Below are 24,861 nucleotides of genomic sequence, written 5' to 3'. Positions count from 1 at the left end.
TAAAGCAAATTTATATGGAAATGACAGCAGTGTATTAAGACATGATTATAGTTATTGAGACATAATTATATAAGATGTTGACTGTGATAACAAATGAGACAAGACCAATTTTTCTTTGATCTTAAGAAATCTTAACTGTTTTTGTTTATTGTTATTTATATATATGAACCCCTTCTATTTGTTCTTGTCAATTGCAGCCATCACCTCGTTGGTGTCACCTGAAAAGGACTCTTGCATAGTTAATTACAAAAAGCTTATATTATAAGGTTTTCGCTAATACATATATATATTTGTGTTCGTAAACAGCTTTTAGCATATTTTGATACTATTTTTATCATTTATAATTTTTTGTATCGTAATATTTATATTAATATTTAGAATACGAAAAAATAAATTACTCACTTCAATATTTAATGAAATATTAATAAAACTGTTGAAAATAATTAATTTTACCGAAAAGGACCATAAATATGACATTTATTGTTTCAAAATTGCTATTTTACCCACTAAATTTTGCTAATAATTCAAGCTCTTATTACAAAAATTTAAACTCTCTTATCACACTTTAGTTCTTTACACTTTAAAACTACAATTCTCTAGCCCTTAAAATTTTAAAAATATATATTTTAAAACCTAAACTATTAAACTTTAAACCATTCATTATAATTTGCACCCTGAGATGATTTTTTTTTTTACTTTAATTTTTGTTGCACAATTGACAACTAAAATTGCTTAATATTCTGACGGAATGATCAAATAATTGATTAATCAAATTTCATTTACTAAATAATGCATTTTTCAAAAGGTAATAATAATAATAAAATATCCAATTTTAAAATTCTTTTAAGTACCGTATCAAAATTTCTCAAATGCTATATGGATTAAATTGCAAAATTTGAAACTTTATTGAAAAAATTTTATAATTAACCCTACCATATTATATACGTTTTTTTTAAAAGGAAAATAACAATCGCATGAACTATTAGAATAAAATGAAATCAAATAATTCGGGATGCAATCAAAACCTAGAAATATTATATAATATTACGACATTATATATGTCAATAGACTTCATAACATAGAATAGAATAAGATAATATCCTAGTTATATTCTATGTTGCCTGCCGGCTTTTCTTTCACAACCTTATTATTATAATTTCTAATGATGTTTTTTTAAGCCCTAACCTAAATTTTCTTGTTCATCCAATAAATTTTTATTTTTGTGGAGGTGATATTTGCAATGCCAAAAAGAATTATATATCCCATCGAGGGTTTCAATTCCCCTTATTAAACCGTGACCGACCATATAATTTCTAAAATTTTTCTTTATAAATACTGAAATTTCTTCGTAGTGTATTCATTCCATGTCTTATTTTATTTTAGAGTGAAAAATATAATTAATATAATGCAAATATTTTGAAAAATATTAATATATTTTATTTCCAATAAATTTCAAAAATTCTCATAAAAGAATCAATAACTTTACAGATAAATATGAATATTCAAATTAATTTCAAAGAAACTATAATTTTGAAATTTTACAAATTTTCTTAATTAAATAAATTGTTAGGAAATTTTCAAAGGCAAAATTTTTTATTAAACTTATAAATTAAGAAATGTAATGTTTAACCATAAAGAGATTGTAATGGTTAAATTTACAAATTTCATTAATTTATTAAATATGAAGATTCACAAATAATTATTTTAGTTTAAGCTTAATTAAATTGAAAGTAAAATTTTTGGCATTAAAGATAAACAAGCTTGCATTGGGTTAAACCCCAAAATTAGTAGATTTTAAAAAAAAAAATGTATTGAGTTAAACAAGATTAAATTCAAGTATCCGATGATTGAACCATCAGTTTCGATTATTTTTTAAAGTAAATTGAATTTATATATGAATGTGAACTGTCGTTTTCAATTTAATTTTGAGATAAGTAGTTATAAATCGATTTTGGTTTATTAAATTTCAATTCAAACCGAACTGTTATTAATGCTAAAAAGAAAAAAAAAAGTCAAATATATAAATTTACTCCTTAATTTTATAATTTTAATCATATGACATTTTGAACTTTATAAATGACCTATCATGTATTTAATTTTCAAATTTTATTGACATTGTACACATTTCTATAAAATATACAATAGATTTTACGATTTTTTTATTTTTATGTAAAATATTGATCTAATGTATAATTAGTATAATTTTTAAAATAATAATTTTTATATTTTTTAATAATTTAATAATTATTTAATCAATCAATCAAATAAAATGATTTGCAAGTTAAAAAGAAGTGTTTAATAAATGTAAATTTATAAATTAAGTGTTTGGTAATAAAAATAAAAGTTGAGGATATAAAGTAATAAAATTGAGGGGCCAATTTATGAATTAAAAATAAAAGGGAAATTGCATTTTTTTTTTTTTTTTTCCGCTTTCTTCTTTTTCCGTGGGTTTCACTTTCAGACAGGAAAGACCGAAACCTCAATTATCGAAAAGATAAGAAACACAGACAAAAACCACCTAACAGATAATCAGAGAGAAAGAAATGGGACAGGAAGAAGCGGAGGAAGATACATCATCTACAGTATCGTCCACCGCTAGAGACGAAGATGAAGAGGCATGGAATTTCAGGAAGCAAAACCTAATTCTTGAAGTTTCAGATAGGCTTATTAATGGAGATCTACATACCCAAATACAAGCAGCTAGAGATATAAGAAAGCTTATCAGAAAATCTTCCGCTAAGACTCGCTGCAAATTCGCCGCAGCCGGCGTAATCCAGCCCCTCGTTTTCATGCTTTTCTCTTCTAATCTCGACGCTCGTCACGCCTCTCTTCTCGCTCTCCTAAATCTCGCCGCCAGAAATGAACGGTCTCTCTCTTTCTTGAACATAAGCTTCCATTTTTTTTTAATGGTTACTTTCTATACTGTTGTGGATTTTCTGATAATTGGCCAAATGGAATTTAAACAGTTTGTTTCTGGTGGGCACTGATTTGTACTTTCGGAGGGTATAATAGAAAAAAGAAATGCGCAGTAACCAATTTGAAAATAGAATCAAAGTCTTGATTTTATGTGTTTTTGAGTTTTGAATCTCCTTAATGAAGATTGACTGCAAGTCTTAGTCTTACTGTGGATCTTATGATGGGAAAAATTAACTTGGCCCTTTTTTACTCCTGGGAAATTCTGTACTTACAAAGTTAAGTATCTTAAGTTTTTCCTAATTTTTACCTGCAATTATTGGTATCATTACATGGAGGAGTATTTTCATATGCTATGAAATGTTGGAGAGGGTTTCTCATAATTGGATTTTGCCAGCAATGATACAATTTGTTTGGAGGGGATTAGTTGTTGCAGAAGTACATTAATTTCTATACCTTTTTCCTGAATGGGGATGGGGGTGGGAAATTGTATTGGGATTGTCGTTAATACCATAATGAATTTCCATGGGATTTTATCATTGACTTTTAGACATGAAATTGCCTTCCGGCTCAGTTGATTAATCGTTTCAGTTGCAGTATATCTGGTTTGAAGGTCTCATTTACTCACTTAGACACAGTATCCAGGATTGTTTTCTTTTCCCCTTTTTATTTTTCCATTTTATGCTGCTACTATGCATCTCTGTGAGTAAACTGAGTACTTATGTGATATATGATCAAAATAATGGTGAATTTTCATATTTGTTTTGTGAATTCTTCTCGTATGTATTCTAGTACAGTTTATTTATATTTTCCATGTGATTTCTTTTGTATTCTATACTCTATGCCCATTTTCCTTGTTCTGCTAACCTTTGACTATTGTTCTAACTTTACTTAAGAAATCCTCTATGAAGTCATTTTATCTGATCATGTCCTTTTTATATTTCTTGTTTATCAGAAACAAAGTCAACATAGTGACAGCTGGTGCTATCCCCCCACTTGTGGAACTTCTCAAGTTACAAAATGGTAGTTTAAGGGAGTTAGCTGCTGCTGCAATTTTAACACTCTCAGCTGCTGAACCAAACAAGCCAACCATTGCAGATTCAGGAGCGCCGCATCTTCTGGTTCAGATTCTGAACTCTGGGAGTGTTCAAGGAAAAGTTGATGCTGTGACAGCATTACACAACCTCTCAACCTGCACTAAGAATTCCCATTCAATTGTTGATGCCAAGGCAGTTCCCCCTATAATTAAACTTCTCAAAGAATGTAAGAAATATTCAAAGTTTGCAGAGAAAGCAACAGCTTTGCTTGAAATCATTTCCCACTCTGAAGAAGGACGAAATGCAATCACAGACTCAGATGGTGGGATTTTAACTGTAGTAGAGACAGTTGAAGATGGATCACTTGTTAGCACAGAACACGCTGTTGGAGCTTTGCTTTCTTTGTGCCAGAGCAGTCGAGATAAGTACAGAGAACTCATTCTTAAAGAAGGTGCAATCCCGGGGCTTCTGCGACTAACTGTAGAAGGAACCTCTGAAGCTCAAGAAAGAGCGCGAACACTCTTAGACTTGCTCAGGGATACTCCTAAGGAAAAGAAATTAGCATCCTCAGTATTGGAGAGAATCGTTCATGACATTGCTGCACGAGTTGATGCCTCTGATAAAGCTGCTGAAAATGCCAGGAGGCTACTGCAAGACATGGTTCAAAGAAGTATGGAGCTCAGCATGGACCGCATACAGCGTAGCGTTGCATCTTGTACTACTTCTGAGATCTCATCCAAATGAGGGGTGTCCTTTCAGCTTGAGAAGAAAGCTTACAAGTAACCCGGGTTAGAGTTTTAATCTGAATCTTTGTTTTGTTTGGCCAGTTAAAACTCTTGTAACCATTTCAATGTCACCATCAAACAAAGATGAATGGACAAACTAATATACCGAATTAGATTTGACTAGAGTCTGCTTTCTGTGAGGTGATATTGATTGTGACCTCAATAGTGTGTTGTACATCCCTTTTGATCATGTATATATGAAGTCCAGTCCTTTTACAAAAACCTTATATGTACTCCCTTCTTCTCATCTAGCTAGTGCCCAGAGCAGTGGTTGATTTTCTGTCACAAGCGATATAATAATGGGTGGTTCAAAAGTTTCGCAGCATTGTGACCTTTCAAGGTTGAAACTGTTTTTATTAAGATAAAAAAAAAAAGAACCAGTTTAGATGTTTTGTGAAGAACACTACCTTAGCTGTTGGAAAAATGAATCTGGCAGTGGTGTTTAGCCGTTTTGACCTCTAATCATCATCTTTAATATACTAAAAACGGTAATATCAAACAATCTTTACCAGAAGGGGAACTTAGAACCATATGGATCGGTTTGTGCTGCAATTTTGTACTCCAATCTTTTCTTTTTCCGGCATAATGAGGAGGTTTGTAATCCTCTATCACTGTAAAAGGTTTTTTTCCTCTCAGCAAAGTGTAATCTAGTTACACATGCTATAGGTCCTACTGCTTTGTGATTTTTCCCTCTTTGTACTTGGTTGGGTTGTGTTGGGTGAGCTACCCATTGCAGATTTAGATTTGAGGATCTCAAAATATCATTGACAGTAATCTGAAAGCTTTTCTGGTCCCTCAGGAGGATTACATCCAACTCCAAGAAGCAATTTTTTTTTTTTTCCCGATTATAGCGGGAGTATCCAACTTTTTCTCGTGTTTGGGTTCGTGACTTGCCCTTCCTAACAGTAGGACTTCAATGTTATTATTCTTTATTGTATTCAAATGGACATTCAATTGATTTTGTCTTGATTTTTTAAACTGGCTAAGCTCTATTGTATGTTTGCTCAATTTAGCTACTCAAATTATGTAATGATTCAATTTACAATTGAACTGTATTCCCATGATTTTGTTTAGGAATTGTATAAATCAACTAAATTTGATTTTTTTTTTTTTTTTTTTTTGTGTTAAAAAAATTATCTTGAAAGAAATGGAATAATACTAGAACTATCAGGTTTTCCAAAAATTCAATTTATTTGATGAAATCTATTATTCAAAAAAATAAAATTTATTATTAAAAATCTAAAATACTCTTATTTAAGTGGATACTTGTCTATAAATAAGCATAGGATGAAATAAATAAATGTATACACTACTTTTTTTAACTAAATCAAGCAATAAAAATGAAATATTTTTTCTTTTTCAAATTTCATTTATCTGATTAATTGAATTAAATTTTATAAATAAAACTAGTTTTACTCGCTTTGCATGCCGATATTATATAGTGTTTAAATAATAATAATAATTATCAAAATATTTATTTAGTATTATTACATAATAATTAATTATTATTAAACTATTAAATAATAATAATTATTTATTTCATTTTAACTCATGAATTTTATTTTAACTGAAGTAATTACAAATCTTATACTTCTTATTAATGTGAGGAAGGAGCAAAAGTAATTTAATAGATGAAAACATTCTTGGTAATTTATTATTACAACAATTAAAGAAATATTAAAAAATGTTCACGAATATAAAAAATGTCTACCAACATGTAAAGCACAACATTAAAGACCTAGTTAAAATAAAATATTAATTTAAAGTGATCAAAATTTTGAATTTCTTTTTACATATCACTATATAATCAAATCCTGAGTTTTCCCTTTTATCCTAAATTACTAATTTTAGCACATAAATAAAACGCATTTAAAATAACATGCCAGTTCATATATTTACATTAAATTATTAGATAAAATATTATAAATTTTGATTTTTTAAAATGTAATTCATTAATAATAATATCAAGAATTACAAATAAGCATATAGACCAGACATAGAAAAAATAATAATAATATTAGATCTTTCCGCTTGGAGTTTATTTTGACAAAAGATATAAATTTTCACAACAACAATTAGTCTGTTAATTGATTTGTACGTCAAAATAATAAATTTTGGTTTTTTTTATTTCTTAATTCTATTAAAAGCGATACAATTTCAATTCTTTTGTTTCATTTATATGTTAGTTTAGAAAATTAATATATATATATATATATATATATATATATATATATATATATATATATATATATATATATATATATATATATATATATATACATATTTCAGTTTTACTCTTAATTTTTTGGTATCTCAACAAAGTGAGGTTTAATTATTAATAAAATCATAATTTTTAAAAATTGAAGTCATTTAAAGATTTTTTTATTCTTGTGCAATCTAAAATTATTCTACTTTTAAAAAATAAAATTGAAATAAGAATATTTTATTTGACCTTTTATTTTAGTTAACTAATTAAAAAATAGTAACATTTTAATAGAATTTCTATGCCGTTGAAAAACTGCAAAATAAGGAAACTATTTAATTAGGTAGTAGAGGGACTTTTGACAAAAATAATGCTCTTCGTAAAATTATTTTCCAATTTAATGTCATTTCAAAACTATTTACAATCTAATGTTTGTCCTGACATAAAAAAAGAGTATTTCACTAAAATCACCAATTGAATTGATGGTTTCAGTACAATAGAAAAAGTTAGAGTAGTCAGCAAAAGTAGTTATATGAATAAACAATAATTTTTATTTTGTATTGAGACCACCAATCCAATTGATGGTTTTAATACAAAATGAAAATTTTAAATTATCAATTTGCTTTTTAACTAAAACACACAATTTGTTTGGTGATTTTAGTACAATTATGAGATGTGACCACTAGTCAACAAAAAGTGTATGGGAAAATAATATTTTGTTAAGAGTCTACCAGATTAATTAGTGGTTTCAATAAAAAAATATTTATTCACAAAATATTTTTTCACCTAAACACACAAATAATCTGATGGTTTTGATGCAATACGCTTAATATGTGTAACGAACTAGATGTTGGGTTTTGTTTCAATGTGCATAAGTTGGAGTTGTAGTAATTATTCGATATCTTTTTATCTTATCTTATCATTTCTTAATCTAATTAATAATAAATTTTGCTCTTCTTCCATAATATGTTTTTAATACAGGCTGATAGGCTCCAACATATACATCACAGTTCAACATCACTAACACGTAGAAATCCATCATTCCGTCGAAGATTATTTAACTTATTCGGTGCAATGAATGAAGAAATTCGTAACGAAACTCATCCTATGCTTCAACCTGCCCCTCCATCTATATAGTTTTCTCCTGATCAAAACCAAAAAAACTACAGAGGTGAAAGAGACGTGAAATGACGTCTAGACGTATTCCAGTTAAGTCCTGCCAATGGACGATATACTTCAAGTTCCTCCCCATATGACATATAACTATTATGAAAGTTATTACGTTAATATTCCCAACACATCATCAAATGCACTACAACCTGAGTGGAGTGTACCATCTGCAACATTAGAAATGTCATTGAACATTCATTATACTCTAATGATGGCAACCCAGCAAACCTATGCTTCTTTCTCCGAAATAAGCGAGGTAACACTATTTCAATATACAATACCTACTTTCAATACTTTTGTAGTATGTTTCGGCACACGTGATGGATCTACATCTCATGCTAAACACTCATTTAATGATTTCTTTGAGAGGATGATGGTACCCGAGCAATAGACTCATCTGACATTTCCTAGCTCATATTAACCATTTGTAAATGTGGTTCAAGCTCCTCGCATGAGTGCCGATATAAATATTGAGCATGAAAAAGAATATCAAGGTATTAGAAAAGATGCAGTACGCCGAAATCCACGTCGTAATAGGAGGCCTTCAAGGTGTGGTACAAGAGGACATGTGAGTAGATATTAATATGATTAATTTTCCATGTATTAGTTATCAAGACATTTTTAACATCATACAAGTTCAATTCGAAACACTTTCTTAGTCTCAATAATTTTTAACTGTGTAAGGAAACTTATATTGTTATTACTTAACTTAAAATAACTGTGAACCAAAACCACCAGATTATAAATGTTTTTTGGTAAAAAAATATTTTGAGCAAATAAATATTCTTTTATTGAAACTACTAATTAATTCGGTAGACTCTTAATAAAACATTATTTTTCATGTACTTTTTGATGGTTAGTGGTCAAATCTCATAGTTGCACTAAAACACCAAATAAATTGTGTATTTTAGTGAAAATGTAAATTGGCAACTTAAAATTTTCATTCTATTTTGAAACCACCAATTGGATTGGTGGTCTCAATAGAAAATAAAAATTATTATTTATTCATATAATCTTTTTATTGACTGTTTGTCAGTACGAATTACTTTTTCTATTGCAATAAAATCACCGCTTCAATTGATAGTTTTAATGTAACTCCCTCTCTCTCATAACAAACATTATATTGATGAATAATATTGAAATGACAGTAGATTGAGAAATAGTTTTGAAACGACGTTAGATTAAGAAATAGTTTTTTAAAAAGCATTGTTTTTGTGAAAAGGCCCCTGAGACTATTTAATTAATTTTTGAAAATAAAAATCTTTGTTTGGAAATTTTACCCGTAAATAGTAATTCACCCACATCCCGTCAATTACATTTTTGCCACTGTCGGTGTCTCTCGCCATATCAACTGAGAGACAATCATCGGTCCAGACAAAGCGTTTATTCCACGTGGCAAAATCACACAGCGCCTCGGGCTCACAGCATCAACGATCCCATTCATTTTCTTAAAAGAATTAAAAATCGAATAATGGATCTACATATCGATTGCTTTGACAGAGAGAGGAAGATATGAATCTGCTAATTGGTTTTGCTTGAGCTTCACATGTCAAGTTGAAAATGCAAGTATATTTTAGATCTTAGAATTTATTATTTGCTATCGTTTTTAAGATTCTTAAATGGTAAAACCACTTAATTGCTAGATCTCTCGAATCTTACTTGATTTTTGCTTTGTTTTTGGTTTTCTGTAATCTGCGTTTTCTTCGATTTCTACAGCATTTAGTGGATTTTAGTGGAAGATAGAAACTTGAAGGTGTAAAGAGAAAGAAAAGGAGGGGAAAGATGCTGGGTCGGTCTACTTTGTCAAGAACAGGAAGTTTCAGGCCAGAAAATCTTGGCCAAAATGCACTGGCCATGATTGGTAATCTCTGTTTTACAATATTTGTTTTAGGAGTTCTAATTTTCACAATTATTGCTGCCACATATGAACCTGAGGACCCACTTTTTCATCCATCAACAAAAATTAATACATTTCTCATATCAACCTCAAATGCAACATTCAAATCTGATAACACTTTGATAAGAACTGGAGAAGATTTCATAGCCCGTAACCAGACTGAATTTGGCAGTTCTATTGACATTACTGATGTAGAAACCCCAAATGATGGTGGTGCTGGTAGTGATGGTAATCCTGAATCCGCTGCAGAAAATTGTGTTGGTCCTATAGATTGTAAGGACCCAGAAGTGTTTCATTTGATGATGAGAAAGGCTATAGAGCATTTTAAGGATATACATTTTTATCGGTTTGGGAAACCAGTCCCTGCCAATGATAGTAGTTGTGACATGGCGTGGCGGTTTAGGCCTAAGGAAGGGAAAATTGCTTCATTTTATAAGGATTATAGGCGGTTTGTGATAGCTAGGTCGGAGAACTGTACACTTAGTGTTGTGGGGATTGGGGATTACCATACCGGTGTAAATGCAAGGAAGAGGAAGAAGCATCAGAAACCTGGGTTTGAAAAGAAGCCAGCTAGTATTGTAGAAGGGGGAGCATTGCCTGTTGTTGGGGAAACTGTGAATGATTCGCTTCCTATGGTTGAGTCTGAAAACTCATTTAGCCATGGCAAGTATTTGGTTTACAGTGGTGGTGGTGATAGATGCAAGAGTATGAATCATTATTTGTGGAGTTTCTTGTGTGCATTAGGTGAAGCGCAGTATCTAAATCGAACATTGGTTATGGATTTGACTATCTGTTTGAATTCAATGTATACTTCTTCAAATCAGGATGAGGAAGGGAAGGATTTCAGGTTTTATTTTGATTTTGAGCATTTGAAGGATGCAGCATCAGTGTTGGATCAAGCTCAATTTTGGGATGATTGGGGTAAATGGCATAAACAAGATAAGTTGAGTCTTCACCTTGTAGAGGATTTCAGGATCACGCCTATGAAGCTTGCAGAGGTACAAGATACTCTGATTATGAGGAAGTTTGGATCTGTTGAACCAGATAATTACTGGTATAGAGTGTGTGAAGGAGAGACAGAGTCCATTGTTCAACGGCCATGGCATTTAATATGGAAATCGAGTAGGTTGATGGATATTGTTTCTGCAATTGCCACGAGATTGAATTGGGATTACGATGCAGTTCACATCGAGAGAGGGGAGAAAGCAAAGAACAAGGAGCTCTGGCCTAATCTCGCACAAGATACTTCACCTGATGCATTGCTCGCGACCTTAGCTGACAAGATTGAAGATGGAAGGAGCCTCTACATCGCAACAAATGAACCCGACACATCCTTCTTTGACCCTTTGAAGGACAAGTACACAACCCATTTTCTTGATGAGTACAAGGACCTTTGGGATGAGAACAGCGAGTGGTACTCGGAGACAACCAAACTTAACAAAGATGTTCCAGTTGAATTTGATGGTTATATGAGGGTGTCCGTCGATACAGAAGTGTTCTTGAGAGGGAAAAAGCAGATTGAAACTTTCAATGATCTTACTAACGATTGCAAAGATGGCATTAATACTTGCAATACTGCTGCTAGTTAATTCTTATATAAGAGGTTGGAATCTTCTCTTTTTGCAGTACTGAATATAAGAACATGTACTTGTAGCCATTGTCTTTATTGCTTCTGAGGAACTGTTAGCATTATTTATTAGTTTTGGTAGCTTGAGCATGAATTTTGTACTTGTAGAACATTATATATCGTCAGTGTTTCATTACTTGTATTCTTGCTTCATTGCATTACATGTGTAAGCAATCATGTGGTACCTTATCAAAGATAAAATTTACTTCTCAAGTTCTTTTTTCCCAATCCCCCATTTTGCTGCTAGATCCTCAATCCCACTACTTCTCAAACAACGACCAAACTTAGTAGAACAGTTTGCATTGGAATATTATGCTTACGAGTCATGTAGGAAGCAGGGAAGTAGAAGTATTCTCAATTTGTATTTCATTTTACTTGGTTAATTTAGAGTCTGGAACACTGAACTCGAAAAACTGCTGTAATTATCAATATTGCATGACAAAAATCTCCGCAGCAAAATTGGCTTGACTTTGCAATAGTACAAAGGAAACTAGCTAGTCTGACAATTGTAGTAAGGAACATCGTGAAGGCATCATATGGAACGAGAAATACAGTGTCCTCTTTCCTTCTTCGCCGCTTTAAGTACAAGATAAACGAGATAATGCTAAATAAAAATTGCAGCATTGTACAAAAATGAAGGTTTATGCAAATTTCATTTTCCACTAGATTTGCTCTTTTTGACAGGAACTAGAGTTACTTTTTTCCCAGAATTGGTAGCATTAGTATTTGCTTGTCTTAATATTGATATTGCAACCTGATGTTGATTTTCATTTGCCTGGTCATCTGTAAATGGTTTTACCTCAAATCCTCCCCTAGAGAAACCTCTGGCAACCTGAGGAGGTAAAAAGCACTAGTCAGTATTTGACACTGCTAATTACAGGAAAAAGAAAAGGAAGAAGTCCAGTCAAAGTAAGAGTGTATCAAAATTCAATTCATGTTGGAGCAGTTATCTTCCTTTCCCTTTTATGAGACGGAGACGGAACCCAAAGACATTTCTGTTACCCGCTAGCATTCTTTCATCTGTACTAGGGGTGTAAATGAGCTGAACTGGCTCGAAAGCTACTCGAGCTCGGCTTGAAAAAAATTCAAAAAAAGTTTGGCACAATTTGAGCTTGAGCCTGCTCGTTTAGCAAACGAGCTAAGCTTGAGCTCAATGATATTAAGCTTGTCAAGCTATTGAGCCAACCTGGAGCCCAAAATTTCCAGGCTTGTCAAGTTTCGAGCCAAGAGCCAGACAGGTTCGAGCTCAACTCGGCTCTTTTACATCCTTCATCTTTACAGTATACACCTATAATCTATAGAGCAATATTATTTGATCCGCCAATATACTACCATCATTGTCCTGCCTGATGCAGCATTTATAGTCATGTGAATAAAAGAAAAGTGCATATATATATTGGTGGGTAAACGGCATTACTCTAATATATATTAATAGAACTTCCAAAATATTTATAAGAACTTAAACCATCTCATTGGCAAGCAAATATTGGTAATGCAGTGTCCCATGCTTTTAAAAGCTGTAGAAAATGAGAAAAATATCTCAACAAATTATAATGCCATCTCTGAAAGAAACTGGGTGGATAGAGCATATTTGTGCTCTATTCTGATATGCCTGGCCGCTGTTAAGATGTCAATGGGTTATGTAGATATATTGATCTGGTACTACTAAAACAAAATTGTTGATCAGGATAATATCCGTCTCCTTTAAATAGATATTCAGCAATCTGAATCAAAGATGTTAAAAGCAGCAGACTTATTATACCATTACTTCTCTAGAAATGCTGAGTTGTCACAGGCAACTCCAGATATTTTGACATGACAAATATACTCAAGAAACATAGGATGTAGAAAGATTACTTTCTTTGTTCCCCAAGTATCTACCACTAGGCTATGCCCATGAGTTAAGAAATGTGATTTGGGCTGTTAAAGATAAAAATTGTGGCTGAGCTGAATTACAATCACCTTAGAATTACTGTTCAATCACCTTTATGTTATTAGTTTTCCATAGTTGCAGATATGGTTAGCCAATTCAAGCATGTTATTTCGTAAAATGCCACAAACAATAGCATAAGCTAATTCCCTAACCAAGTAAAAAAGTGCACCTTTAACTCGGGCTGTTCAAAAACCAAATTAATCAACCCGATTTAGATTTCGAACAATCCTAACTACATTAGAAAAACAGTTATCAGGTTGTGGGGTCAAGTATCAATCAGTCCTACCTTTAACAGAACTGTCCTGTAAAAATTAATGATTTCTACTACCCTAAATGCATGAAGATTCTGAATGTGAATAAAGAAAATAATCCTAATATGAGATACCTTCAAAAGAATCCAGACTTTGAGAGAACTACTCAAGATTGCAAGTCTTGTCCTTTTCCCAGAAGTCAGGTAGTTACACATGTACTGGTCAACCCTTAATACAAATCTTGGCCAGGTCTTAGGGTTCTCGGGGTTCGCCTTCTGCTCCATCATTGCCTATTGAAATTTTTTTGTTTTAAAAAAAAAGAAAAAAAAAAAAGAAAAAAGAAAAAAGAGGATAATGATAAATAATTGGGGAATGATTCAACAAATTGATTATTCCTAATATGGTAATCATCAAACTCTTAAAAAATTTTGGTTTCACATGTCACAAAGTTTCGTTTTCTCCCTCTATCAAGAATTACTCTGCTGGTACTTAAGCCTAACCAACACCCCAAGAGTCCCACCCAGAAAAGCTCCAATTATGGAGCTATGTAGCTGATATATTTTTATAGATGGCTTTTCATGGGTCTTGAACTGGGCTATTTGCCATGCCCATAGAGGATAATGTGGTTAAAAGTATGATTTGATACTATAAACTCTACTTACAAGCAATCGACAAACTTCTTGTTCAATCTTCGAGAAGGAGGTCTCTAGAGCTTCCACTCTCCCAGTAGCATGACAGCAAGTGCAAGGTTCACTAATCATAAAAGTCACACTAGGTCGAACCTGTTCAACATTGCATCATTATTTAATATAATAGTTACTATCAGTTGAACCAGAAATAGCAATAAGCCAAACATTATTGCTACTGAATTAAAATGCATTTGGCAATCTTGTTTTGGTAATTTCCACGTTCCTTTGAATATAAATTCCTTTTGAGTTCTTAACACATCATTTTCTCCTTAATTTTGAGTCTTTCTAGTCAGTCGCAATAGATGAGAAAAGGTTCAATTGAGCAATTATAATCTCTCTTGGAAAAAAAAAGAAGCAATACTAGAAACAGAGAGAAGATAACCACCACAAGGCGACATACCCTCTTTCTAGTTATTTCCATTAGTCCATGCTTTGACAATTCGGATACCTTCACTGTTGATCGATCTTTCTCAACAGCCGTTTTCATTTCTTCATAAACCAATCTCTTATTTGCTGAAAATATGGCAGCAAAGAAATGAAAAATAAGACCATATTGAAACTATTCAACAGCAACATTCATCTGAACAATTCAATTCTTGAAGGAACTGATGATCAATCACAGGAAAGAGCAAAATTGTCTCTACTAAATTCAGACCTACAACAACTGATTTTTTTTCTTTGGTACATTGAAAATTCTCAAAAGGGAAAAGGGGCTGTTAGTGTTTGAGTTCCTGACCCTATACACTACGAGACAGGCACTCAACCGCTATGCTACTACCTCAATGTCTTACAACAACTCACTTCAATCACTAGATCCCTACCCAAGGACCCAGTCCATTATGTCTGGTGAACTTTTTTCAAACAATGATCATAGCAAGCAATGTGCTTCTCCTCTGGTGGATTGGAAGGGCGGTTACTACATACTCTTGATTTGAATAATGGAAGGGTGGAGATTGAAGCAGCATGGAAAATATATGTGAAGGATTACTTAGATTGGGAAGCTAGTCAAGAGAATTACTTTGAATGGAAATCCATGGCTGAAAATTGAAAGGAGCTATTTGTAAAGCTTAAATTGAAGGGCACTACACTTCAATGGTGGAAGAGAGTTGAGGAGCAACATGTGCAACAAGGGAGCTCAAAATCAGCACTTGGGAGCACATGAAAACTAAGCTGTGGAAGCAATTTTTACCCGATGATTTTATGATGGAATTGTTTGAAAAGTTCCAATTTTTGACTTAAAATAACATGTCTATTGAGGAGTAGATCAACCTGTTTCATAATCCTGTGATTCGTGAACAATCCGCATATTGTAGATTAGAAGAGAGCTTGGTGAGAGCTCTTGATCTTAATTTACAAGTTCAACAAATTTCTGAAATTTATAAAAATTTACTATTTAAATAGATCATAAAAAGTAGCAATTGGGGAAGAACAACATTGATAGACGTTGATGACCCTAAGAAGAGAGAAAGGAGAAAGAAGTTTTTTGTTTTAATGCTCAAAACAGTGACAATAACAAGAATCTCAGGGAACCAATCTATGATGAGTATTATGATAAAGAAGAGCAAGAAATTGATATCGTAGTTATCCAAGAAGAAATTATTGTTATTCAACATGTTCTTACTACCCCACAAGTAGAAGAACAAGAAGGAAGGAATGTTAAGGGTGAAAAAACAAAGGAAGATCATTGTTCTTTAGAAAAGTATTTGCTCGTGGATATTGATAGTATAAAATTGCCAAAAGCAGATTTTTTTATGCAAGTATCCATGAAGTTGAACTACATCTTCAAGCAAAATGCTACTGCAAACATGGTAAAGTCTTTGTGTTGAACCAGACTTGCTCCGAAAAAGGATAGATTATTTGAATGGCTTGCAATGTTGTCTGCTCTTGCAATAGCCCTAAGCACATGGTACTTTGAGGAGAAGTTTACATGAATTGATCCTTCTTATGACTGATATATCTAAACTTTTCTTGTCAGAGCTGAGTTCTTTTCAAACCTGAGGAAAATGATGCAGGAGCATCCAAGTTAAAATTATAAGTTTTTTAGTTTTCTTTTCTTTTTTTTTTTTTTTTTTTTTTAGGATTCCGATATGGTATGTTAATTAACTAGGAATATTCAGGTTTCCTTCTTTATTTAGAAGTCCTATTTAACAGAGTATTAACTAATTAGGAATAATTGATAATATAAACTTAGGATTTGTCTTAACTTATATAAATAGGACAACAACAATCAGTTCACGTATGGTATTTTTCTCTATTAATATAGAATTTTAATTCTAAGGGTTTCTTTGAACCAATTATGTTATTTTGTTCCAAACCCAATCACCCTATTTTAGCATAATCGTTGAGAATTAATTACCCTAATCTTCCCCTGCATCATACCTCCAGCAATCCAGCCACCAGCTTGCAGCCATTCAAGTGTGTGTCTCTCAATGTCTATTTCTCTATTTGCTTTCAAGTTTCTTCTTTTTTTTTTTTTTTTTTTCCCATGGTCTACTCCCTTCTTTCTGAACTCCAAACTCCAATGCCATAAAACATAAGTTGTTATGCCACAGATTTTTTTTCTGATTCATGTGTTTCTTTTTTCCATTTTGACTTTTCTTTTTTTAATCTGATATCTTAAAATATAATTTTCGCATTTATGTTTGTTTATTTTATTCTATTTTATTTTTCCTTTTCTGCTTCACCTCATGCAGGTTCAACCAAAGGCTAGTGCCTAGGCTTCAGTAGACATTGGCACCTTAGTGCACCTTGCGCCTTTAATTAGTATGTTCTCCCTATTTTAAGTCATCTGCTCAACCTGTTCCTAAGATCAACTCAAAATCCAATTCTTATTCTCCCTTGATTTGAAGCATGCTTTGGACCAATTCACGATATCTATTAAACTTTTTGGAATAGGAACCTATGATCCCAAAGTATGCAGTGTGAAGGGGAATAGACTCACTAAAAACTCATTCCTATGCACTCAGCTGTCAACCTATCTTAGGACAAGCAACTTAAGCTATTCAAGTAAAGTTGGTAACTTCCATGAATTCCTTAGCTTTAATGTGTCCATCCAACCCAGTTTACAAGCACATATGCAATAAATAGGGTTTCTATATCACAGAAAATAGTTACTGTAGCGGAAGAACTAAAACAACCAGCTTCTCTTCAGCCATCACTGCCAGTTTCCATCCAGCAAGAATAGTTCATGTACTCATGGAAAAAATAAATAAAATTTTTTTTGGATGATACAGCATAATACTAGGCTGAAAAAGTTTGAAACCAATCTCAAGCTGCCAACTTAAGACAATTCACAGAATGATATTGCAGACGAACTTGATATTTTCCAGGGTCCTAAGATATTAAATATGAAGGCAAACAGATCCACATGCATATACTAGTGTGTCTATGTGTATGCAGAGAAGAGAGAGAAGAGCTTTTAACTTACAGTCATCTGCCATATCTATAAAGTCCACGACAATGATACCACCAATGTCTCTGAGTCGTAACTCCCTTGCAATCTGAAACACATTAAAATGTAGCACTGAAAACTTTAGTAGGTTCAAAAGCATAATCAGAATGCTCCAGTTACAGTTTATTACAAGTTAGCCATGAACACTGCTGTGAGTATGTGATATGAGTATGTTTTCCATGTACAAAACACTGGAATTCGCCTATTTTCAAAAATTTCATAATTTGCCACTAATTTCAAATGTTCGAATGTCACAAACTCACAAGCTTGTCCAAAAGTCTTAGTATCCTCATTGTTTGTAGTCTACAGGATTATACAATGCCATTGATGATGTCTAGTTTCATACATGACTAGGTCAAAAGGCTATTTTCTAGAAGGAAACTCATGATTCTCTAAGGGGATAGTCAAAGATCAGAAACTGCTTTTTGCATACACTACAGTTACAGCACTTGCCAATCAAGGGGAAGATTATTTCAAAGGAACAGAAGCAAATAACAACAGTATTAACAGACTCCTCATTCTTGCACTTCTATACAGTCTGGCTATAACCAGAAAAATAAGAACTTGAACATCCATGACCTAATTTTTGAGGCACAAGTAAGCATAGCAAATAAAGAAATAGCCCATCACCAACTAAACAGCCTGTTCATTCAAAGTGATGTGCAAGTTCATAGTGAACATACTTGCTTTGCAGCCGCAAGATTGACATCCAGAATAGCTTTTTCTTGTGACGTTCCCTGACCAAACATTACATGCCCTCCATTCACATCAATGGAGACTAGTGCCTCTGTTTGTTCAATCACCAAAGAACCTCCCTTAGGGATTGGAACCCTGCAAGGAAAGAAATATAATTAACATTAAACAAAAAGGTAGCATTGAGCTCACTGAACATAGTCAACCTTGAAATAATATGTAAAAATTACAAACACAAAATTTCTCACTACTACATTGCAGGTTCTCGAGGGGAACTCGTTATTTGAATGACAGTCAATAGACTGAATGAAAATAACTACCAAAACATTTTCAATTTTCAGGACCTCATGAATCATGAGAGGTGCATAAGGAAGAATGTAAACCTGGTACAGAAATTACCCCATTGACATTGTTTATTTAGAGTTAGTATATCAAAATTCAGTGGCATTCAATGGCATGAGAAAGGTAGTTTCCTGTAACATGCCACAATAATACTTTGATTTGCACTTGGAGTCCCCATCATCATGATCATTGAATTTATGAAACTTAGGTCATCTAGAGATAAGAACGCAAGTAATATGAAATGCACCAATCATTTAAGTGACTTGTGCCAAAACAAGTGACACCAATGAATCCTCACCTTTTGCTAAGGATATTATTTATCTCTTCTTCAATTTTGAATTCATCAAAAAGCGGAATTCTTTTATCATACAGTTCCACTCGGTCACAAAGATCAGGAGCAATTTCTTGAAGGTAGTTCGTAACCTGAAAAGGAAATGATTGAGAAAAACAAAAGGGAGAAAAAGTTAGTTCCTTTGTATGCTTATGGCAACAAAAATGACATATGCGCTCAGAGAGAATTAAGATAATAGAAACAAAAGCAAATTCTTAATATACATTTGCAATTAAGCAAGCTGCTTAACCACTATTCCATCGAATATGTAAGAAGTTCGTCAATAACTAGGCTTGTTTTTACCAATCTTACCAATATTGTCAAAGCTTTCCTACATATAGACTTAGCGCTTAATAAAGAAATGGTATAAACATGAATATAAATAAAAAAGACTATTTATTATGTATAAGCACAAAAGTTAAGTTCTTTTATTCAGTTAACAATAAGCACAAATCCGTTTGGAATTCGTACACGTTGAATATATTTTTGCCAACATTTCCATAGGACATGTACTTAAAGTCATCTGCCTAGACATGATTATGTTTAATGCCAGAGAAAGAATTGACCCACTTCCACAACTCATCCTCATTTCAGAAAACAATTGCATAGAAACATCTGCATGCTCACACTGTCATACATACAGGTGCACAACCAACATCCCTGCTCACATATTCATGGATATTAATCAGTAAAAATATCTTGTTTGATTCACAGCAGATAGCATACCTCATGATACGTCCTTGGGGAGTCAACCACCATTTTCTTAACCTGAAAAAAAATTACAACAAAGAATGAAATCAGAACATGTAAAAGTAATTTTGTTACATATTGTGAGAGATTTTGATGCATGATAATTGATAAAACATCAACAGGTAGAAGAAAGCAAGCAGTGGAATTAAGATAAACGGGAAAATTACCTTCTCGCTAAAGTAATCCTGAACAACTGAGAGCGTTTGACCCATTGCCCTATGTAATATAACAGGAATAGCCCCTTCTACACCTTCATCTGCAGCAAGAGCAGCAGATTTTGCATGTTCCATTATATTTTTCCAAGTTGAAAGCAAACCTTCCAAGTCCCTCTGCAATTCCTCCAAAGAATGACCAGCAGCAACAGTCCTTACAGTGAGACCAAAACCAGGAGGTTGCAAGGTTTTGGCAATAACTCTAAGCCGCGTTCTCTCAACACCAGAAATTTTCTTTGAAACTCCAATTCTATCACATCGAGTACTTAGTATCTGCAAGCCATAGAAAGTACTTCAGAGAAAAACTATAGCTGGTTTAAAATATGACAGATTTGGAGGGAAAAAAAACATAAGAAGTGACACATTAAATTTCACAGCAGACGCATGAATGTGGCATAGCATACCCAGAATCTGCCTCTCAATTTTGGGTAAGCAGTCAAAGTAGGACCTTTTGTACCCAATCCTTCCTTGACAACTTGTACAATAATCTTGGTGCCTTTACGAACTGGGGCCCATTTGCTTTCATCAGCCTCAGAATCCTTCATATCTTGTGGATGAGACATTGGAGAATCAATAGTGTCCAATTCACCATAATGAACTATACTACCATTAATATTTCCCTTGACTTCTGAACTATCAAAATCTTCATCAACTTCATGCTCCTCCTGGTCATGATGAGTAAATGGCACCAAATCTTCCTGGGAGATGAATTCTACTAAATCATAAATACCTTCAACATCACGTAATGCATGTTCATCAGCAGCAGGTTGCTCTTCAGGGCCTTCCACCCCAGAACCATTGACTTTTCGTTTCTTTGTCGTCTGTCGAAATGGGGGGAATATGAATGGTTCCCTGCTATGCCTTATGTCCATAAGAGAAGGTCTTGAATGCCCAATATTTACAAATGCACCACCCATATGGGGGGCAAATTTTGTAACCACCCCCAGATATACACTATCACACTGCACATTTGTTTTAACAGGTTCCAATAGTAATTCTACCAATTTCCCATCTTCCAATATAGCAATCCTTTGCATGGTACAAATTGAAGAATTAATCAATATGATAGTAGAAACAGAATCATCCTTCAACATTAGATTATTCCCATCTGCAGACAACTTATCTTCATCTTGGAGATGCTGACTGCTAACATCGAACTTTATTGCATCATCTTTGGGCACATCAAGCATGATCTCATCTTTTGAGACAAGGACACAGGATAATTGGAGTAACCAGGGTTCCTCAACAGGTTGGTCTCTTTCAGAGAAATTAGAGTTAAGACCTCCATTTCTAGCCATATTTGTTTGCTTATTTAAGTACAATTTTTCCTCAACTTTGGTACCATTCAGGAATGTCTTTGATCCTTCGTAATCAATGGCATGATGATTCACAGTCTCATGTTCATCTGTCAAAGCACTGGAAGCATTTGAGTGTTCAGAAACAATTTAAGGAAAGAAATTTTATAAAAAAGGCTGCTAAGAAGAAGATGTTACCTCTGGCTTGAGCAGAAACTAAAGGCTGCTCTGGTGGATATTTCTCCCCGATCCATGAGCCCCACAAATGTGGTGGAGGTCTTTCAGTATTAAACTTCAACCATGAATCTCTTACCATGATTTTTCTATCTTTGATGGTCAAAGGCACTGATAAAGAAAATTCAGGTCCAGGTCTCCAAATGATGTCACTTGAAGGCCGTGATTCTTCTTTGATAAAATAATTATACTTAAAGTTGACACCTGAATGCATCTGGAAAGCAGGAAAACGTGATAGTGTTAATTTACAGTCAATAGATAATTAGGAGTTGACCAGTATATCATACAAAAAACATGTTAAATGGTAAGAATGTCTGCCAGATACTCATTGTTAGCAATAAGAGTTATTGGTCGACTAAATCACTCTGAAACATATTTCAAAACGTAGATTGATGGATCATATGCTATTTTTCCCAAGTGCAAAAAGCTTCATGGTTCACTTAGTTAACAATATTCAGAGAGAAAAAGACAAGTATTCATAGACCTAAGGTAATCAGCATAAACTCAACTCTTATAACAGAAAACCAGTCATTGATAAGAATACACTATCAGTAAGAGCAACCAGCCATGTAATAAAGCGCCATCCCTTTACCCAATATTAGCAGTGTGCATGTGATAGAGGAAAGAGTGAATCTCACAGCACCGACCATGAAAAAGAGAAAGGAGGGAGTAACCACATATTGCAGCAACCAGAACAATGAGAAAATTACTGAACTTAACAGTGCCTTGCATTTTACTGCAGCATGGATACTTTTATCATTATGATGCATCCGTATCGTAATTTAATCAGAAACTTGAACCTGAATATATCTAATAAAAAATACTCAAAATACTCAAATCTTTAAATGAAATTTTTAGTTTCCAAAACAAATTTGATGCTTCATAAGATACCATATACTTTCTAAATTTTATGATCAGCACAGCTGTATAAAATTACCTTGACTTCAATTTTCCACAAGTTCGCATGCTCAGTGGGACACATTTGGAGAGCCATTTCTGGCTTCCAGCCACCTAATGAATTAGGATCCCCAGTAACATAGAGGAACTGACCATCTGCCAAAGCAGCTTCCACAGTCCAAATTACATCGCATAATCCTCTAGAAGTAATATTTGAATGGCCTGAGAAATCAGAATGTGGTAGACCATCATAAACTATAGGAAAGTACTTCCTGAACGGATTATGCCAAACAACAACCTATAAAGAAAATTATCCCCGTCCATTAGAAGTAAAGAGAATAATATATTAGGGAAATGCTTTCTCTTTCAAGTAGAAATCATATAACAGGCCAATGATTTTAATGTTAAGGGGACTTCAATATTGGAGAGAAAAATTAAAAGCATTCTTCTTTCCAAGATGTTCACATTACTTCTCCATTTATTCATTTTCCTAGAAAGAATTGACCAATTGAAATGAAGTTGATTGAGTTTGTAAATAGAAAAAGTATTGTCGATGAGTTCAACTCATTTTTTTAAGGTAAATCAAACAGGGAATGTGAATGAGGATATGCTATTATTTTAAATTTGGAAACTACACCAGTAATTAGGTTCTCTGAATTGAAATTTATATAAATACATTATTTGCAATTAAATTTGTAGCATTTTTGATAACATTAAAAGGGAAATGTAACCATAAATGTGTATGCTTATTTTTAATTAATTTTGAAAAATTATCCTGAATCTTACTATACTATTCTATTATCCATTCTCGATTTTTAAAAATAAGAATTCTGATTCTCGATTTGACAATTAATAACTATAAGGTTTAAAGGAATATAATGGGAAAAAAATGAGTTAACTAAATAAAGATCCTAACCTACCACCACCGCTCCTCTTCTCTTCCAAAAGCAAATGCAAAGAAGAAGGAAACATCAAAGATATAAAGATATATTTTAATATCTACACAATGACAAACATAGCTACATTTATAACTAAAAACTGCATAGGCATTCATAATATAATCACAAATATTTGAACAGGCCACATGAAATACCTTTCTTCATAGACATTACAGGACTAGCGATAGAGCTAAAATTCCCTAAAGAAAGCGCAAATCTGAATATATTCCCAAGAGGCATATGACGACATATATACCTGTTTCAAAGTAGGAAGAAAATTATTTCAGAGAAAATGGTAACTTTTATGGAGAGAGAGATAGCAGTAAAACTATTGAACAATCTTTACAATCATGAACCACAACAGAATAACATTTTAGGCATTGTAATTTGAGAATTAACTAAAACATGGCTTGTACGCAACACCATTAACTTTCTTTTTGAATTACATGAAAAAAGGAGTAACAAAATGAAAATCAAAGAGAAAAACTAACATAGAGACCTACAATACAAAGAATATTAAGAACTTACGGCGATAAGAACCTGTCCGGGCCAAGAAAGCAAGAGGTAGAAGAAGAACGCTGAGTGAGAGAGTGGAAGTGAGGCCCAGGCCTAGGCCGAGCATCGATGACGTCCATCAACGTCTTGGTATGGTATAATTCAGTGGTGTGAGGATAGTGAAGCAGAGAAGCCATGGGAGATTGTCCAGAGGTGGTAAATAATGAGGCAAGATATGGGTAATTTTGTCATTTAAGTTAAAACGAGGTCAAAGAGATTGTTAAGGAATGGCAGTGAGTCAATGAGAAATGAGCGAAGGAGTCTGTTATTGTACGGTTATAGATAGACTGACAAAGAGGAAGAAGAGGAAGAAGAAGAAGGGGGTTTTGTGCTTCGAGAGTGTGAGAAGAGGGAGGGGAGGGATAAAATTAGGATGGCGTTTTTGGCTTGGCGCCTTGTGTCGCACGTGTACCCAATTCTAAACACGGGTGTCCTGAATTTTTCTTTTTTTTTAAAAAAATTTAAAGATTCTCACAAGTTTAACCTAATTTTCCTTTTAAATATTTTTTCTGTTTATATAAAGTTGGAAAACCTCAAACTCGAGTCTTTCACGTCAAAGAATTTGTCTATTCTGCCGAGAAAGTTTGATTTGAGTGAAAAGTGCTCATCGGATCCTTCAAATAATAGATCGAGTATTCAATCGATTACGGATATATGT

At 33.1% G+C, this 24,861-nt stretch overlaps 3 protein-coding genes across 7 annotated transcripts; 2 read left to right on the top strand and 1 right to left on the bottom strand.

Moving 5' to 3' along the window:
- The first annotated feature begins 2,448 nt into the window (after positions 1-2,448).
- LOC105647992 (ARM repeat superfamily protein) lies at positions 2,449-4,858 on the top strand. The gene is made up of 2 exons (XM_012234231.4): positions 2,449-2,866; positions 3,869-4,858. Exons 1-2 carry the CDS (start codon positions 2,544-2,546, stop codon positions 4,692-4,694), a joined length of 1,149 nt encoding a protein of 382 aa, XP_012089621.1. The 5' UTR covers positions 2,449-2,543; the 3' UTR covers positions 4,695-4,858.
- Positions 4,859-9,510: 4,652 nt separating this feature from the next.
- On the top strand, positions 9,511-11,845 carry LOC105647991 (calcium ion-binding protein). Of its 3 annotated transcripts, none has more exons than XM_012234228.3 (2): positions 9,511-9,670; positions 9,825-11,845. In XM_012234228.3, the coding sequence occupies exon 2, from the start codon at positions 9,891-9,893 to the stop codon at positions 11,592-11,594; it is 1,704 nt and encodes a 567-aa protein (XP_012089618.1). In that variant the 5' UTR covers positions 9,511-9,670; positions 9,825-9,890; the 3' UTR covers positions 11,595-11,845. The 3 variants fall into 3 exon arrangements, with proteins under 3 accessions (XP_012089618.1, XP_012089620.1, XP_012089619.1); XM_012234230.4 differs by having other exon boundaries at positions 9,525-9,674; XM_012234229.4 differs by having other exon boundaries at positions 9,537-9,730.
- A 324-nt stretch (positions 11,846-12,169) lies between these two features.
- RNEE/G (RNAse E/G-like protein) lies at positions 12,170-24,592 on the bottom strand. Of its 3 annotated transcripts, XM_012234224.4 has the most exons (14): positions 24,177-24,586; positions 23,804-23,904; positions 22,751-22,932; positions 21,778-22,027; positions 20,689-21,689; positions 20,240-20,557; positions 20,049-20,090; positions 19,290-19,414; positions 18,640-18,787; positions 17,933-18,005; positions 14,906-15,018; positions 14,479-14,598; positions 13,951-14,106; positions 12,170-12,464 (listed from the first exon to the last, which is right to left on the bottom strand). In XM_012234224.4, exons 1-14 carry the CDS (start codon positions 24,338-24,340, stop codon positions 12,285-12,287), a joined length of 2,973 nt encoding a protein of 990 aa, XP_012089614.1. In that variant the 5' UTR covers positions 24,341-24,586; the 3' UTR covers positions 12,170-12,284. The 3 variants fall into 3 exon arrangements, with proteins under 3 accessions (XP_012089614.1, XP_012089615.1, XP_037494195.1); XM_012234225.4 differs by lacking the exon at positions 24,177-24,586 and having other exon boundaries at positions 22,751-23,008; XM_037638267.2 differs by lacking the exons at positions 13,951-14,106; positions 14,479-14,598; positions 14,906-15,018 and having other exon boundaries at positions 12,273-12,464; positions 24,177-24,592.
- Positions 24,593-24,861: the final 269 nt, after the last annotated feature.

This window comes from Jatropha curcas, chromosome 3 (genome assembly GCF_041381405.1).
Source record: "Jatropha curcas cultivar XTBG-Jc1 chromosome 3, XTBG_Jcur_1.0, whole genome shotgun sequence".
Taxonomy (NCBI): Eukaryota; Viridiplantae; Streptophyta; class Magnoliopsida; order Malpighiales; family Euphorbiaceae; genus Jatropha; species Jatropha curcas.
The sequence above is the reverse complement of the archived record's forward strand: the minus strand, read 5'-3'. Positions and strand labels throughout refer to the sequence as shown.